This window comes from Neoarius graeffei, chromosome 5, assembly GCF_027579695.1.
Source record: "Neoarius graeffei isolate fNeoGra1 chromosome 5, fNeoGra1.pri, whole genome shotgun sequence".
In the NCBI taxonomy this organism is placed as follows: domain Eukaryota; kingdom Metazoa; phylum Chordata; class Actinopteri; order Siluriformes; family Ariidae; genus Neoarius; species Neoarius graeffei.
In genome coordinates this window covers 105841636-105859302 of record NC_083573.1, presented here as the reverse complement: position 1 = coordinate 105859302, position 17667 = coordinate 105841636, and the positions used below count along the sequence as shown (strand labels likewise).

Below are 17667 nucleotides of genomic sequence, written 5' to 3'. Positions count from 1 at the left end.
TACCCTGAGGAAGAAGAAATAAAAGAAAACATTTCAGGAGAAAGCTAAAAACCTGTAACTGTTGCTAACGCCGAGCAAAAACATGGCTGAATCCTGAATGACTTAATTTTGTATAAATAGGGGACTACAACCCCGATTCCAAAAAAGTTGGGACAAAGTACAAATTGTAAATAAAAACGGAATGCAATCATTTACAAATCTCAAAAACTGATATTGTATTCACAATAGAACATAGACAACATATCAAATGTCGAAAGTGAGACATTTTGAAATTTCATGCCAAATATTGGCTCATTTGAAATTTCATGACAGCAACACATCTCAAAAAAGTTGGGACAGGGGCAATAAGAGGCTGGAAAAGTTAAAGGTACAAAAAAGGAACAGCTGGAGAAGCAAACTGCAACTCATTAGGTCAACTGGCAATAGGTCATTAACATGACTGGGTATAAAAAGAGCATCTTGGAGTGGCAGCGGCTCTCAGAAGTAAAGATGGGAAGAGGATCACCAATCCCCCTAATTCTGCACCGACAAATAGTGGAGCAATATCAGAAAGGAGTTCGACAGTGTAAAATTGCAAAGAGTTTGAACATATCTTCATCTACAGTGCATAATATCATCAAAAGATTCAGAGAATCTGGAAGAATCTCTGTGCATAAGGGTCAAGGCCGGAAAACCATACTGGGTGCCCGTGATCTTCGGGCCCTTAGACGGCACTGCATCACATACAGGCATGCTTCTGTATTGGAAATCACAAAATGGGCTCAGGAATATTTCCAGAGAACATTATCTGTGAACACAATTCACCGTGCCATCCGCCGTTGCCAGCTAAAACTCTATAGTTCAAAGACAAAGCCGTATCTAAACATGATCCAGAAGCGCAGACGTCTTCTCTGGGCCAAGGCTCATTTAAAATGGACTGTGGCAAAGTGGAAAACTGTTCTGTGGTCAGACGAATCAAAATTTGAAGTTCTTTATGGAAATCAGGGACGCCGTGTCATTCAGACTAAAGAGGAAAAGGACGACCCAAGTTGTTCTCAGCGCTCAGTTCAGAAGCCTGCATCTCTGATGGTATGAGGTTGCATTAGTGCGTGTGGCATGGGCAGCTTACACATCTGGAAAGACACCATCAATGCTGAAAGGTATATCCAGGTTCTAGAGCAACATATGCTCCCATCCAGACGACGTCTCTTTCAGGGAAGACCTTGCATTTTCCAACATGACAATGCCAAACCACATACTGCATCAATTACAGCATCATGGCTGCGTAGAAGAAGGGTCCGGGTACTGAACTGGCCAGCCTGCAGTCCAGATCTTTCACCCATAGAAAACATTTGGTGCATCATAAAACGGAAGATACGACAAAAAAGACCTAAGACAGTTGAGCAACTAGAATCCTACATTAGACAAGGATGGGTTAACATTCCTATCCCTAAACTTGAGCAACTTGTCTCCTCAGTCCCCAGACGTTTACAGACTGTTGTAAAGAGAAAAGGGGATGTCTCACAGTGGGAAACATGGCCTTGTCCCAACTTTTTTGAGATGTGTTGTTGTCATGAAATTTAAAATCACCTAATTTTTCTCTTTAAATGATACATTTTCTCAGTTTAAACATTTGATATGTCATCTATGTTCTATTCTGAATAAAATATGGAATTTTGAAACTTCCAAATCATTGAATTCTGTTTTTATTTACAATTTGTACTTTGTCCCAACTTTTTTGGAATCGGGGTTGTATATAGGCGGCAAAATGTAGTTTTTTTTCCTGCCATGGAAGTGCACTTGTATACCGAGGAGGAAGCCATTTGCATTACCGCCGTGAATGAGGATTCAAAATAGCGGCTCGGCTCGGTTTTCCCTTTCGGGTGCTCTCGTTTTCTGTTAGAATTTGGTAAAGAAAAAATAAATATATTATTTACTAGCTTAAGGTTGGTCCGTATGGTGAAATACCGTGACCTCGGCCTTGAATACTGATCTCAACCCAGAGGGCCTCACTCAGTACTTTCAAGACCTCGGTTACAGTATTTCACGATACGGACCTCCCAGCTGGTAAATAATAAATATTTATTATACATACAGGACACTTTTTTGATGGAATAAAAACGTGTTCTATTCCCTTCTAGCGGGTTTCATTCATTTGGTTTGATAGCATGCAATATTGTTAGCATATCGCTTATCCTATGTGTATTACATCACTCTACCCAGTGGAGAATGAGTATTGAATATGGTTTACAATATTGCACAGTTGTCAAGAGAATATGACGTCACACGTCGGAGATGTAAAACTTCTGCGCTAGCAAGTGACTGTGACAATTTGGAAACAAACATGGCCGCCAGGTTTGCTTCATTAAATACGGAAGAATTTTGAAAGAGAAAGACACATTGAACACCTGAAAGGAATGCATAATAATAATAATAATAATAATAATAATAATAATAATAATAATAATGGCTGGCTTTTTTTCATGGTCTATCAGATATATTCCATTCAGCTACTCATCTTCGACTCGTTCAGTATCATGCTAGCTGAATGGAATATATCTGATAGACCATGAAAAAAAAGCCGGCCGATATTATTTAAATAGGCTGAAGTAACTGGCAAAAATAATGAAATTATGACCGAGTATTTGCCGGCTCACTGATGTTCTATGAAATGTAGTTTAATTTCATTTCTTAAATTAATTTTTCTTTTATTCGTATACTGTATAATGCTCTGTTGTAACCATCATCATCCTCGTATGATAAAAGTGCCTGTCGTTTAAAAATAAATAAATGTGACAAACAGCTCCAACACGTACCATAGGACCGACGTCTCCGTTCTCTCCCTTTTCACCTGGAGGTCCGGGAAGACCCTGAGAAGAAGAAGAACAATCACATCACACTGTTGAATTTCAACATATCAACCTGTTGTTCAGGTTCGAGACAAAAATATACAGAATACAAAAAGAAAGAAAGAAAGAAAGAAAGAGCGAGAACCTTGGCATCTGTCACACCCACGTGCTTTGACGTGTACAACAGACTTTCTCTCACACGTGCTCTGAACAGCGCACGCCTCTAATTACTGAAGCCTGCCTCGGATTAAGGCGCAATCAGTGCGCTCATATAAGGATGCCGAGGACTCATTCACTTCGCGAAGTATTGCGTTGCGAGTCACACATTACCAAACCTTGCCATCGTGTTCTTCTCCTGGTTTCCTGCTTCCTGTTCTGTGTTTTGTTTAGCCCTGTTTAGCGTGTCTGTGCCTGGCCCGACCCGTTGCCTGTTCCTCATTACGATAGCTGTCTGCTGTTTCGGATTGTGTGCCTGTTTTCTATTTCTTTAGACTCTCTTCAGCAAATAAAATCCGTCTCCGCTCCAATCTACACTACCGTTCAAAAGTTTGGGGTCACTTTGAAATGTCCTTATTTTTGAAAGAAAAGCACTGTTCTTTTCAATGAAGATCACTTTAAACTAATCAGAAATCCACTCTATACATTGCTAATGTGCTAAATGACTATTCTAGCTGCAAATGTCTGGTTTTTGGTGCAATATCTCCATAGGTGTATAGAGGCCCATTTCCAGCAACTCTCACTCCAGTGTTCTAATGGTACAATGTGTTTGCTCATTGCCTCAGAAGGCTAATGGATGATTAGAAAACCCTTGTACAATCATGTTAGCACAGCTGAAAACAGTTGAGCTCTTTAGAGAAGCTATAAAACTGACCTTCCTTTGAGCAGATTGAGTTTCTGGAGCATCACATTTGTGGGGTCGATTAAATGCTCAAAATGGCCAGAAAAATGTCTTGACTATATTTTCTATTCATTTTACAACTTATGGTGGTAAATAAAAGTGTGACTTTTCATGGAAAACACAAAATTGTCTGGGTGACCCCAAACTTTTGAACGGTAGTGTACCTGCATTCTCCTGATAGTATACTTCGCCCCATTGACAGAAGCCTTGCCGAACTGACGGCTTTTCATATTACCGTTTTGAAAAAGTGACATTTAAAATAAATTAAAAATACTGTACATATAAAACACACTATTATATATCCAGAATAATTAAACACGACATAAGCATTATTATTATTATTATTATTATTATTATAAACTGAAGATGATCTATGTCATTTGCTTTGGTGAGATTATTTTGTGCTTCATTTAATTCATGTTGTGCTGTTGTCATAAAATAATCAACAGTGAAGCTCCTGCTACAACACTGACCATGTACATTTCCCCAGAACAGCCTGTCCTGAAGTGTTTAATTACCTCCGCCAAAGAGGTTATGTTTTCGGTAGCGTTGGTTTGTTTGTTTGTTGGTTTGCCTGTTAGCAACATTATGGAAAAATTTATGAACGGATTGCTCTGAAATTTTTTCCAGAGGTGTGACTGGGCACAAGTAACAATCCGTTAAATTTTAGCGGTGATCCGGATCACCTTCTGGATCCCGGATTTTTTAAAGGATTCTTGGCGGAGGTCTGCGCTCTCCGAGTGCTTTTCTAGTTCCCCTTACACTCCAACCACTTGACTTTTTATCTGTTAATGTTGAACCCTGAAACGAGTAAGTAAAGCGCAGTGTCTCTCCCCAGGGATTTCAAATAGCATCCTGGTAAACTGTCATTTTGAAACAGCATTTTGCTTCTTGAAATAGTGTCAAAATCCACCGTATATGTTTCGTAAATACATTCAGTCAGTAAACAGGAAGTTGATGTGTGACAGACCTGAACATGGTATATATGGTATAGAACCCCAAGCTGAAACTTGGTACCAAATATCAAGCAGTTGTGAATTGTAGTTGCCAGTGATGGAAATAATGGCGTTAGAAATAAACGGCGTTACTAACGGCGTTACTTTTTTTAGTAACGAGTAATCTAACTAATTACTTTTTACATCGTTATAACGCCGTTCCCGTTACTTACAATAAAATACTATGCGTTACTTTATTAAAGCTGTTTTCATCTGGCACGCTGCTCGTTCAGCCTTTCTTTACTCTGCTTTCGTGTGGGGCGGGGAGACACGAGACAACGGCACAGTAAGCCAATCAGAGTAGATTTGGACAACATACGTAGGTAGGCTCCGCCTACTGCACTACTGCGCGCTCTTTCAATCAGAAGAGCCAGCGATGGTGAGCGGTCAGCCCAGCACTGCGCTTTCACACTGGAAATACAGCCAGGACTTTTCATTACTTGAAATAAAAGGCAAGAGTGTTTACGTGCAATGCACATTATGTCGAGGAACAAAGCGTTTGTCCTCGTCAGTGGCCAGTAATTAGTAACATAATTTTAATAACTACAAAAATATATTACATTTGATAGATGTCTTATCTCACATTGTCCCACAAATATATTAATATAGTGTAGATAACATTACTAACTGGTTCTCTTAAGTGTCCATTTCAGTCATTAAACACATTTAACATTCACTTTTATTATGATTACACTAATTGAATTTGATTTTTTTTGAGGGGGAACAAAATGTAACGGAATAATTACTTTCCCTGGTAATTAGTTACTTTTATGACAAAGTAACTCCGTTACTAACTCAGTTACTTTTTGGGAAAAGTAACTAGTAACTATAACTAATTACTTTTTGAAAGTAACGTGCCCAACACTGGTAGTTGCTGAGAAAAGTGTTACGTAAATTTTGTACATCCATGCTATATGTTTCGTAAATACATTCAGCTGGTAAACAGGAAGTTGATGTAGGACAGACCTTAAAACTGTATACACGGTATAGAACCCCAAGCTGAAGCTCGGTACCAAATATCAAGCAGTTGTGATTTGTAGTTGCTGAGAAAAGTGTTACAAAAATTTTGTACATCCATGCTATATGTTTCGTAAATACATTCAGTCGGTAAACAGGAAGTTGATGTGGGACAGACCTGAAAACGGTATACATGGTATAGAACCCCAAGCTGAAGCTCGGTACCAAATATCAAGCAGTTGTGATTTGTAGTTGCTGAGAAAAGTGTTACGTAAATTTTGTACATCCATGCTATATGTTTCGTAAATACATTCAGTCGGTAAACAGGAAGTTGATGTGGGACAGACCTGAAAACAGTATACATGGTATAGAACCCCAAGCTGAAGTTTGGCACCAAGTGGCTATGATTTGTGGTTGCTGAGAAAAAGGGTGTTTCGGGACGGATGGACAGGGGTAAAAAAAACAAAAACAAAAAAAAAAACAGTATACAAAACACAGCTGCTGTGAACTTATCTGTCTTGAAGACGTCTAAACAGTTAAAGTTCCAGCTTTACCTCTGACACTGGAGACTCCTTCCAGAGGTATTCTATCAGATGTCCATCAGGAAACTCTAACGGAGCAATACAAGTCCCTGTGAATGAGCTGTTACTATGGAAACGATCAGGAGCGCATTAATGTAAACGTGTGATTTATAGCTGATGTTATGCAAAACGTTCTGACCAATCAGAGCGGAGAACTGAACGCTGGTGTTCCGTAAATGTGTACAGAGTGTTTTGAGGTTTGTGTGGAGGAGGATGTGAGACTGAAATGCTAATGGTATGAGCTCATGGTTTGTGGGAAATGCTGTAGAATTGGAATGAGATACAATAAAAGAGAAAAACTTGGCATGGAGAGAGGTAATAACATACCGCTGCCAAGTGGGCATGGAGAGAGAGAGAGAGAGAGAGAGAGAGAGAGAGAGAGACATGTTTCATCTCATTTCTCTAGCGCTGTGCTTTTGCATGAAATGGCATTTAACTGGATTTTAAGGCTATTTAAGCCCACTTTCCGCCTCTTGCTCCTTTTTTCTGTGCGCTTGGTGGGCAGTCGAGTGACCTGAAGACACTACAAAAGCTTTTCCACCCACTCCAGTGTGCTGGGGTTTATGCAAACGCACCACGCACACGTCCCACGGTTCAAACCCTGGCTCAGGAAGGTCCATTATCGTTCCTGCCTTTTCATCCACAGCCATTGTTTCTCTTTGAGCTGTAATTTTAAAACGATGATGCTTGGAGCTTGAATAATCTCAGTTACACAAAACCCCTGTCTGACTCTGATCAGGCCGTGAGGAGTGAAGGAAGAGGCTTTGAATTTGTGTCAGCTTGTAACGTCATAGCCAAAGGGTGGGGCGATACGGCAAGAATATCATATCACGATATCTGAAAACATTTCTGTGATATGAGTATACAGTAAATGTTGTTGGGGTTTTTTTTTCACCAAAAACTTCGACTGAATTCCAGTCAAGTGCGATATGATCATATCGCCCAGCCCTACACCACCCCTGACAGTTCCCCTAATTGCTTGTCTGGTGTTCAACATGCTTCTATCTGCAGCTGATGTCTAATTCTGTGTGGTATTTACACTCCGGATACCGAGAGGATTCACACAGCACGTCCTCACGATCCGACACCATTAGCACAGAAAAAAATAAACGGCCCACAGAGAGCAAGTGTGGTCTAAAAAAGTGTCCTAATGCCTACAGGAGCACATCGGCACACAGAGTAATTATTGGAAGCACATTAAGGCCAATTAAAGCTGAACGGAGTCGAATGGCTCGGAGGTTCGATGGCCATCGATACAGTTGATCTAATTTCATCTTGGTGGTGATTCCACTTCATGGACGCGAGCGTGCAATTTGTTTTATGATGAATTGAGAGACTGGAGCTGCTCACAGCTGCCTACTTTATCATTATCATCACAGAGAAAGGATACAGGATGTGGCCCTCAGAGGTCACGTTTAAAATAAATTAATTAATAATAATAATAATGATGATGATAATAATAATAATAATAATAATTTTAAAAATGAAACTAAATTTAAAAATGTAAGAAAAATTAAGCAAGACAAAAATTGTCAACATAAATATCCACGTTTCCATAACAAGACAATTCTAAACTTGAATTTAAAAAGTAATAATAAAATTTCCCCAATAAAATAAAATAAAATAGAATAAATCAGTCAAAAATATGCTCTCTTCAATAATACTACTACTAATAAAATGTCAACATTGTATTCAATGAAAATAATAATAATAATAATAATAATAATGTCAGTGTATTTGGGCCATTGTAGGTAGGGGTCGACCGATAATCGGCCTGGCCGATATATCGGGCCGATATCCTGCATTTTTAGGGTTATCGGTATCGGCCATAATTTCCACCGATATGCCGATAACATGCCTTTTTGCAGCCATTTCGTTCCTAACGCGACTGTCACTGCACGTCCTTTCCTGCACTCGCCTCTCTGAGTTCAAGAACACGGTCCCGCCCACCACAACATCTGATTTGTTTGGCACAAGAGATATAGCCAATCAACACGCGTAGCTAAATGCTGTGAACTGTTTCAAGGCGGCCGTACGGGCACTCGGGCAGAAGCGGCACAAGGGATACAGCCAATCAACACGCGTAGCTAAACGCTGTGAACTGTTTCAAGGCGGCCGTACGGGCACTCGGGCAGAAGCGGCACAAGGGATACAGCCAATCAACACGCGTAGCTAAACGCTGTGAACTGTTTCAAGGCGGCCGTACGGGCACTCGGGCAGAAGCGGCACAAGGGATACAGCCAATCAACACGCGTAGTTAAACACTGTGAACTGTTTCAAGGCGGCCGTACGGGCACTCGGGCAGAAGCAGATCCCACTTCAAGGTAAGGACACGCTGCTTTTGCCGCAATAAGTCATAAACACACAAGTTGCAAAAGCACAACATCATTATATGTTTACATTCTTCATCTGCTACTCGTTAAAATTGTCCATTTGCAACTGTGTAGCCAGGCAAACTTAGCTTACAGAAGGAAGCACTTGAATTAGCCTACAACCAACTAGCCTCGCTGAAACTACATGTAATGCTTCCTTCACTACAATATAATCCTCCTAAATTGGGAATATTAGGCTTGGGCATTAAAAGCATTAGAATGTAGATGGTTACTTGTTAAGTTGTTACATAACAGGGAGTGATAGCCGACTTTATGTTTGATTTTACTTTTTAAAAAATGCTGCAGGCAGCTCCCTACACTTGATTTGTTATTTAAAAACTGCTTGAAGTTGGTAAGTCTTACTTAGTTCTTAGTGTAAAAGAATCCAGAGTGTATTTTCATTTATTTTCCACTGAAAATGGTGAGCTGTAATATAGTAGGGAGTGATTTATTTTTTTATTGGTGAATATTTATTTTATTATTATTTTATTTCTCATTTTATTCTAACTAATGTTTGACTTTATTGTACAAATGCTGCTGGCATCTCCCTGCACAAAATTTCATGTTCAATTTTACAATTAAACATACATTTCATGGATATGAAGGTCTGTGTCAGTGTGTGCTATGTTTAATTTCATGTGAATTATAATGTTTACATTTATCGGTTGCACATATCGGTTATCGGCATCCCAATTCCATAATAATCGGTATCGGTATCGGCCCTGAAAAAAACATATCGGTCGATCCCTAATTGTAAGTATTAAAAAAAAACAACCAACCAACCAAACCCTTACCTAGCTGAGGGAGGGGGATTATAAACTAATAATATTCCCAGATATATCTCAGAATTTCCAAGATTTAAGCTGTAAATTTATTGGAAAAAATCAAACATTATTTGAAATTGTAAAGGCATAAATGTACGAGAAAAAAAAACTTGGATTTTTTTTTTTTTTTTGTGGTCAAGGAACCAGATTGCTTCACTTTTCAAGGTTGGATCAACATCACCGCACCACGGACACCACGGCTGAGCCGAGAGTTACAGGAAGCGCAGTCGTTCCTCGTCGATCAGCAACATAAAAGAATAAGTGATTTTCAACTACAGTTCCCAGAATGCACTGCAGCCAGGAAGCGCATGATTATTGTTTCAGAGAGTATCAAAGGTTTTTTTTTTTTTTTCATGTCAAATTTACAAATTTAATCTCTGATTTTTTTTTCTTGGAATATTACCCACCTCCCCTCCCCCGCTCGATAATTTTTTGTTTCTTTTTTTTTTAATCTACAATGTCCCTGATACGCTGTCGCATTAATAACATTTAGCAAATTTTATATATATATATGTATCCACAGATAGTTTGATAACGCAACACACAAGCCGGTTTGTGAATGAGCAGATTTCTGATTGGTGGAGGGACTGAGTACTAAACATCTGATTGGTCAAAAACGTCTATCTTGAATGCTGTGGGGCCGCTGCTTACAGCACAACTAACATCTCCCTGAAACGTGAACAGAGAATAAATAAAGATACAAAACCTCAACAGAGCGCCGGTTTACAGGCTACACTCACCGGCCACTTTATTAGGAACACCCATACATAGACCTGCTGTTTCCAACGCATCAAATCATGCAGATACAAATCAAGAGCTTCAGTTAATGTTCACAATGTTCAAACATTAGAACGGGAAAAATTGTGATCTCACAGTGAAGTGTGACTTTCTTTCTTTCACTGTGGTATGGGTGGTGGTTTGAGTGTTTCAGAAGCTGCTGATCTCCTTCCTGGGGTTTTCACACACAACAGTCTCTAGAGTTTACACAGAATGGTGCGAAAAACAAAAAACATCGAGCGACAGTTCTGTGGGTGGAAACGAATGCCTTGTTGATAAGAGGGTCAGAAATCAGAAAATGGACAGATTTGAGGTGGTTCGAGCTTTTTTTTTGCCAGGAAGGACTCATATAGTAACTCATATAATCACTCTTTACAACCGTGGTGAGCAGAAAAGCATCTCAGCACGCAACAGAATAGAAGAGAAGAACACACTGGGTTCCACTCCTGCAGCCAAGAACAGGGATCTCAGAATCAAGAACAAGTGGCCGGAGAGTGGAACAAACAAACAACAAAAAACGATCGTGATTTTTAAAAAAAAATTCCTGTTAAGCTACAGATTTCTGTCACAATCCACTGATTACTGATCCTTATCCCGGCATATGTGTAAATATAAGGAAACGTGCTGCAATTCTCTTCTCTTATACATTATTGTACTGAGTCTCTGTGCTGATCCTCAACACCGAACACCTGCAGAACTGAAGAACTGAGCAGTGAGATGAAGAACGCTGAGTAATTCATGCCGTCTTCATTAATAATCACGTGGCAGATTGATGCTCACGCCTGAGAGATGGAGGAGAGGTGTGTGGACTCACCTGCAGGCCGATGGGTCCAGGTGCTCCGGGGAAACCTCTCGGTCCTTCGTCTCCTTTCTGTCCAAACATTCCCTGCTGTCCCCGAGGACCGGATTCTCCGTCCGCTCCCTGCATACAGACACACCAGCCGCACGGTCACTCATCCAGTCGCTACACGATGTGAGCTGAGCTGCTTGATTTACTCGACAGGAAAGTAAATTATAACTGTACCACTATTATTTTACATCATACCAAAATCGCTCATCATTTATCTTCATAAATTAGGCAATTTGGAGTATAATAATAATAATAATAATAATAATAATAATGTGTCTTTATTGGATATACATTTCAAAAGTTCAGGATCTAATTAATTCAAAATAATCCACTTTTTTGCCGATCAATATTTATCAGTTATTCCACAAAATCGAGTCGTACATGAGCTGAGAGCCGACGAGGCGCGTAGCTATAGCCGAGTGGTCTATAATCCCTGTACGACGAGATTGAGTGGAATAACTGTTTTATTCTCTCCACATTCACTGGATTTTGAGAAACAGAGCATTTTTATTTTTTTCAAATTCGATAAATAACAACTTTATACAAAACATCCGACAAAATCATTTCCGCTTAGAATGTAAACAAACCGGCGCAATGACAGGAGTGATTTGTGAAAAATGCGATGATGATGATGATGATAATAATTCTTGAAAAATAAAAAATATACGTTCTTACTATCAAATACTTTCATTCCATATTTTGTTGCTTTTTTTGTATTTTGGGAGGTTTTGTTTTTGAGTAGAGTTTTTATTTCGTCCTCAGTTCGCTCGGCAACAATTTTGTTTTTCTCTACTCACGGTATATGAGCTGATATCCGAGTAGTATTGAGGTATTTCACTCACGTGACCAAGTCATGTGATGCTGCCATTTTGGACGTCACGGCTCGAATCAGTTTGAATGCGAGGAAGGCGACAAACGAAAAACATAAAAGAAAAAGGAGCGAGATGCAGAAAACACCTTCACTATCCAGCGACGTAGGGCATTTACAGGGCGAGCAGAGGGAGAGGTATTTGCAAAAATTGAGGTTAGCAGGCTTAGAGAACGACGTTTACCTGCTTCCACCAGGATTGTTCACTGACGTACGGAAGTACACTCGTCTTTACCTGACTTCGGCCCACATGATCTGTATACCTATGTCGTTAAAAACCCATCGCCATACACAGGTATTGATCTGAAAGCGTATAAGAGTTTGGATGCCTACAAATATTTTGTGTCAGGCTGGGTAACATGCCTACATCAGCGGGTCGTCCCTGGAGCCGGTGGTCGCCATCTTATTACAGCTAAGGTTTGTTCACATTTTCATTTACTTTCGGTCCTCAGGATAAACAAAATGTTATTAAATGTCATTGAAATAACTTCTTAGTCTGTTGAGACATGGCCCGTTATAAATTTGCTGTTACCAGGCAATGACCAAGAACTGTATTATTAGGGTCGGTGTAGTTGTAGCAGTGCACTAGCAGCTAGCTGTTAGCACTAGCTAATGTCAACAACATCGTAGCTAGTATGTTACTGTAGCAATGTTTACATTCAGTCATTTGGATGACTGTTAAAACCTTTCAGTCTCAAGTTTTTCCTTTACTGGATTTACTAGTTTACTGAGCTAGCGCGCTAGCTCGGGCAGGCTGGGAGCTAGCGCGCACTAGCCAGCCGGCGCGCGCTAGCCTGCCCGAGCTAGCGCGCTAGCTCAGTAAACTAGTAAATCCAGTAAAGGAAAAACTTGAGACTGAAAGGTTTTAACAGTCATCCAAATGACTGAACGTAAATATTGCTACAGTAACATACTAGCTACTGTTGTTGACATTAGCTAGCTTGACGTCCAAAATGGCGGACACCGGGGCGTCACGTGACCCTGTGACGTCAGGTGAAATACCTCAACAGTAGCCAATCAGAGCGCGTGATTGCTCATATCTAGTGAATGTGGATAGAGTAATTCACTACTGTACGCTGAAAACAGTGTGTTCACGTGCGAGACTGCCGAGTTCAATCTCCAAATTCATCACAGTCGGATTTTATTCAAAAATCATAATTCGTTCATAATTTTTGGAAGGCATTGTGACTCAACATGAGTGTGTGTTTATACTGTAACTCTGTGTGTGTGTGTGTGTGTAAATGGTTTCCCTTACCGCTGGTCCCGGTGCTCCAACTGGACCCTGCAGACCTGCTGGACCTGGAGGACCCTGAAAAAAATAAAAATAAAAAATACAACGTGACACGCAACACAATCATTATAATTCAACTGACCATTATTTCTTTCATTTTTATTATTTTTAATTAATTAATCACATGATACCCAAAAAAGCAATTCTATTGCTATTACTGTTATGACTTATTAAAATAAATAATTATGAAATGTAGGATAATATAATATAATATAATATAATATAATATAATATAATATAATATAATATAATATAATATAATATAATATAATGCACTTTGCCTATATGCAATGCACAAAAACATAAAAATACACAAAACAAAATAAAAATAATTAACCAGTAATTATTTTATATAATAATAATAATAATAATAATAATAATAATAATAATAATAATAATAATAGCAGCTTCTCACATGCACAATATAAACCCAATTATCCAAGGATTAAATAATTCATTATCAGATCAGAGAAATATTTATCCAAATGCAGTGCCACAGGTTTATTACATGCAGCTATTAAATAAAATTTAAAAAAAAAAAAAAACATTAATAATGGTGTCAAAAAACAGAAAATTCAGAAACAAATAAATAAAGTGTTTCAGGTGATGGAGGAGGAGGAGTGTAAACACTCACCTGTTCTCCTTTATCAGCTTTACTTCCTTTCTGTCCTGGTTCTCCTACTTCACCCTGAAACACACACACACACACACACACACACACACACACACATTATCACACACTCATCTACAGCACGCTGTCACACAACTCATAAAGCACAGCTGAGACTCTGAGAGGACTTTGTGTGAAATATCCGTAATAATGAGAAGAGACGCGATCAGTGTGTTATTATTCACAGTGGCGTCAAAGTGCACCGGATCGTTTTTATCACGTTTTTATTCTCAATTTAACTTTCCTTCAATCCATCCGTGTACCTTTGTTTGGGGTGTTACAGAATATGAATAAGAGGAACACTATTCACTTTTTTTTTTCATGAAAGCTTGTTAGAAAGGTCGAGAGTTGAGGATGTACATACGGTACAGGTTCGAGTGAGTGGTATAAAGCTCAGGAGACAAAGGCCACGTTGGTTATTAATGTATAACACGACGTGATGGATTTACAGCATTCCGTCCTTCATCCTTAGTAACCGCCTGGTCAGGGTGGCACTAATTTAACTTATTTAACTTAAACAGAAATTATTAAATTCATGAGAAATACCGAACACTGTCAGGAACAGGGGTGCAATAGGAGTCCATTTCTGTCCCCTAAGGTACCATCTACACTAATGTACCCTCTAGGGATCATTATTGGACCTCAGAGTAACTATGTGTACTGTTTTATATGTTCCCAAGCAGTATTTGAAAGAGCTCTGGTTATAGGGGACTCTATCATACGGCATGTGAAATTAGCTCAGCCTTTAGGGGCCCCAGCAGCTTTAGTCAGGTGTATACTGGGAGCCAGGGTGCCGGACATAGCAAGTAATCTTAGGTTCTCAAAGATAGTTATCCATGCAGGAGCTAATGATCTACGCCTTCGTCAGTCTGAGGTTACTAAGAGTAACTTTGTAGAGGTGTTTAAATTAGCGAAGGCGATGTCCGATGCTGTAGTATGCTCTGGCCCCATCCCAATGCGGCGTGGCGATGTAGCTTACAGCAGGTTATGGTCGCTGAACTGCTGGTTGTCCAGGTGGTGCTCTGAAAACAGTGTGGGCTTTATAGATAATTGGGCTAATTTTGAGGGCACTGCTGGCCTGTTAGGGCGGGACGGTATCCATCCCACTCGGGAAGGTGCTGCTCTCATTTCCTGCAGCGTAGGTCATAGTCTCAGAACAGGCCTAGTTAATTTCTGACAATCCAGAGCCAAGGCCAGGGAGCAGACAAACAGGCTAAACCGACTGTCTGCTAGCTGCACAGAGTCGTCACTCAGGGTCCACTACATCGAGACTGTGTCTGTTCCCCGAGCTCAACAAAAAGGTAGAAATTTTCAGAGAGTTTGTTCCAGTAACCTAAAATTAGATCAGACTGACTGTACAGCCGCTGCCAGCACCTTTGATCTAAAGGTGGGGCTATTAAATATTAGATCTCTTACATCTAAAGCGCTAATGGTTAATGAACTCATTACTGATCAGGAGTTTAATGTACTTTGTTTAACTGAAACATGGATTAAACCAAATGAATATATAGCATTAAATGAAGCGAGTCCTCCTGGATACAGTTATATACACCAGCCTCGTCTAACTGGCAGAGGAGGAGGCGTCACGGTTATTTATAACGATTATCTAGGTGTAACACACAAACCTGGTTATAAATTTAATACATTTGAAGTTCTTCATACTCATATAATGTATGTAGCCTCAAAAAATAAGTCTACCCAGTTAATTCCATTGCTTATTATTTACAGGCCCCCGGGGCCATATTCTGAGTTTCTTTCTGATTTTGCATATTTCCTCTCAGATCTGGTTATTTCCTTAGACAAAGCTTTAGTTGTCAGAGATTTTAATATTCACTTCGATAACCCAGAAGACCCTTTAAAAACAGCGTTTGTGTCCATTTTAGATTCAGTAGGGATTAATCAGAATGTCATAGGACCGACCCATAATGGTCACACCCTTGATCTAATACTAACATTCGGGTTAAACGTAGAAAATATAGTCACACTTCCACAGTCTGAAGTTATCTCAGATCATTATCTCATCTCATTCAAACTATGTCTGAGTAATAATATATGCACCTCACCACGCTACTGTATTAAATGTACATTTACATTAACTACTGCACAGAGCTTTATAAATGATCTCCCAGAGTTATCAACTTTGATTGGGTCACTGTCAGCCCCTGCAGAACTTGATCAGGCAACTGAATGCTTAAAGTCAACATTCCGCCATACTTTAGATAATGTAGCTCCTCTTAAAAGGAAAACGATCAGAGAGAAAAAATTAGCACCCTGGTATAATGATGACACTCACACATTAAAACAGACCATTCGAAAATTGGAACGTAAATGGCGTCAAACAAAACTGGTAGCGTTCAAATTAGTGTGGAAGGAGAGCTTCCTGAAGTATAGAAAAGCTCTTAGTGCTGCGAGATCAACATATCTCTCCTCCCTAATAGAAGATAACAAAAATAATCCTAGATTCCTATTTAATACTGGAGCAAAATTAACCAGGAATAAGTCCACTATAGACACATGCACACCTGCAGTATGTAGTAGCAACGACTTCATGAATTTTTTAATGACAAAATTGAGAATATCCGACAAAAAATTCAAACTACTAATTTAAGGTCAGACAATGTAAGTGATCCTGTCTCATCTCATCTCATTATCTGTAGCCGCTTTATCCTGTTCTACAGGGTCGCAGGCAAGCTGGAGCCTATCCCAGCTGATTACGGGCGAAAGGCGGGGTACACCCTGGACAAGTCACCAGGTCATCACAGGGCTGACACATAGACACAGACAACCATTCACACTCACATTCACACCTACGCTCAATTTAGAGTCACCAGTTAACCTAACCTGCATGTCTTTGGACTGTAGGGGAAACCGGAGCACCTGGAGGAAACCCACGCGGACACGGGGAGAACATGCAAACTCCACACAGAAAGGCCCTCGCCGGCCACGGGGCTCGAACCCGGACCTTCTTGCTGTGAGGCAACAGCGCTAACCACTACACCACCGTGCCGCCCCAAGTGATCCTGTAGTTAACAATATAACTGTATCAGATCAGCAATTAGAATGTTTTACTCCCCTTAGAGAAACTGAATTACTTTCATTACTCTCGGCATCAAAAGCCTCAACTTGCGTACTAGATCCCTTAAGCCAGTATCTCACTGGGCTGTGACAGCTTGCGACAAATTGCGAACGTCATTCGCGAGAGAGTTTCAAAAGTGTCTTGAAACATTCGCAGGGCTTCTCAATTTCCTCGCCTGAGTCGCAAAGTGTCGCTCCTTCGCTGCTGAAATTTTGAACATGTTCAAAAAATTCCTGCGACAAAATTTCTCTCAAAATAGCCGCAAATGCGTCGCCGGTGTCGCAAAGCCATCATGAACCCTTCTCAAGTCAGTTTCTGCCTGATCCATCCTGGTGCCCTGTGTCTGGTTGGAGTCTCATCGCATCGCTCCTGTGGAGGACGGCCCCATGAGGACAGTTGAAAGTCACACCTGGGGGACGCTCTGGACTCTTACAGTAATGCTTTTATGGCTGAGGACTACAGTTGACTTGCTAACTTTAGGACTGCAGTTGTCATGAACAGTTTAGCACTCAAGTTTCCATCAATGAAGAGTTTATAACATCAACGAAACTGACTTCATGTTAAAACTGTTAATATTATAGTCATGCTGTCTGTTGTTGCCCAAATGAGGATGGGTTCCCTTTTGAGTCTGGTTCCTCTCGAGGTTTCTTCCTCATGTCGTCTGAGGGAGTTTTTCCTTG

At 40.0% G+C, this 17667-nt stretch overlaps 1 protein-coding gene across 1 annotated transcript in view; it reads right to left on the bottom strand.

Annotated features, from left to right (window-relative positions):
• Window positions 1-17667, bottom strand: part of col11a1a (collagen, type XI, alpha 1a) — a 256824-nt gene that overhangs the window by 37269 nt on the left and 201888 nt on the right. Inside the window, exons 44-47 of the mRNA XM_060922694.1 lie at window positions 13876-13929; window positions 13206-13259; window positions 11047-11154; window positions 2796-2849 (exon numbers count right to left, since the gene is read on the bottom strand). Of these exons, the coding sequence (XP_060778677.1) occupies window positions 2796-2849; window positions 11047-11154; window positions 13206-13259; window positions 13876-13929 (270 nt within the window). The remainder of the gene's footprint in view (window positions 1-2795; window positions 2850-11046; window positions 11155-13205; window positions 13260-13875; window positions 13930-17667) is intronic.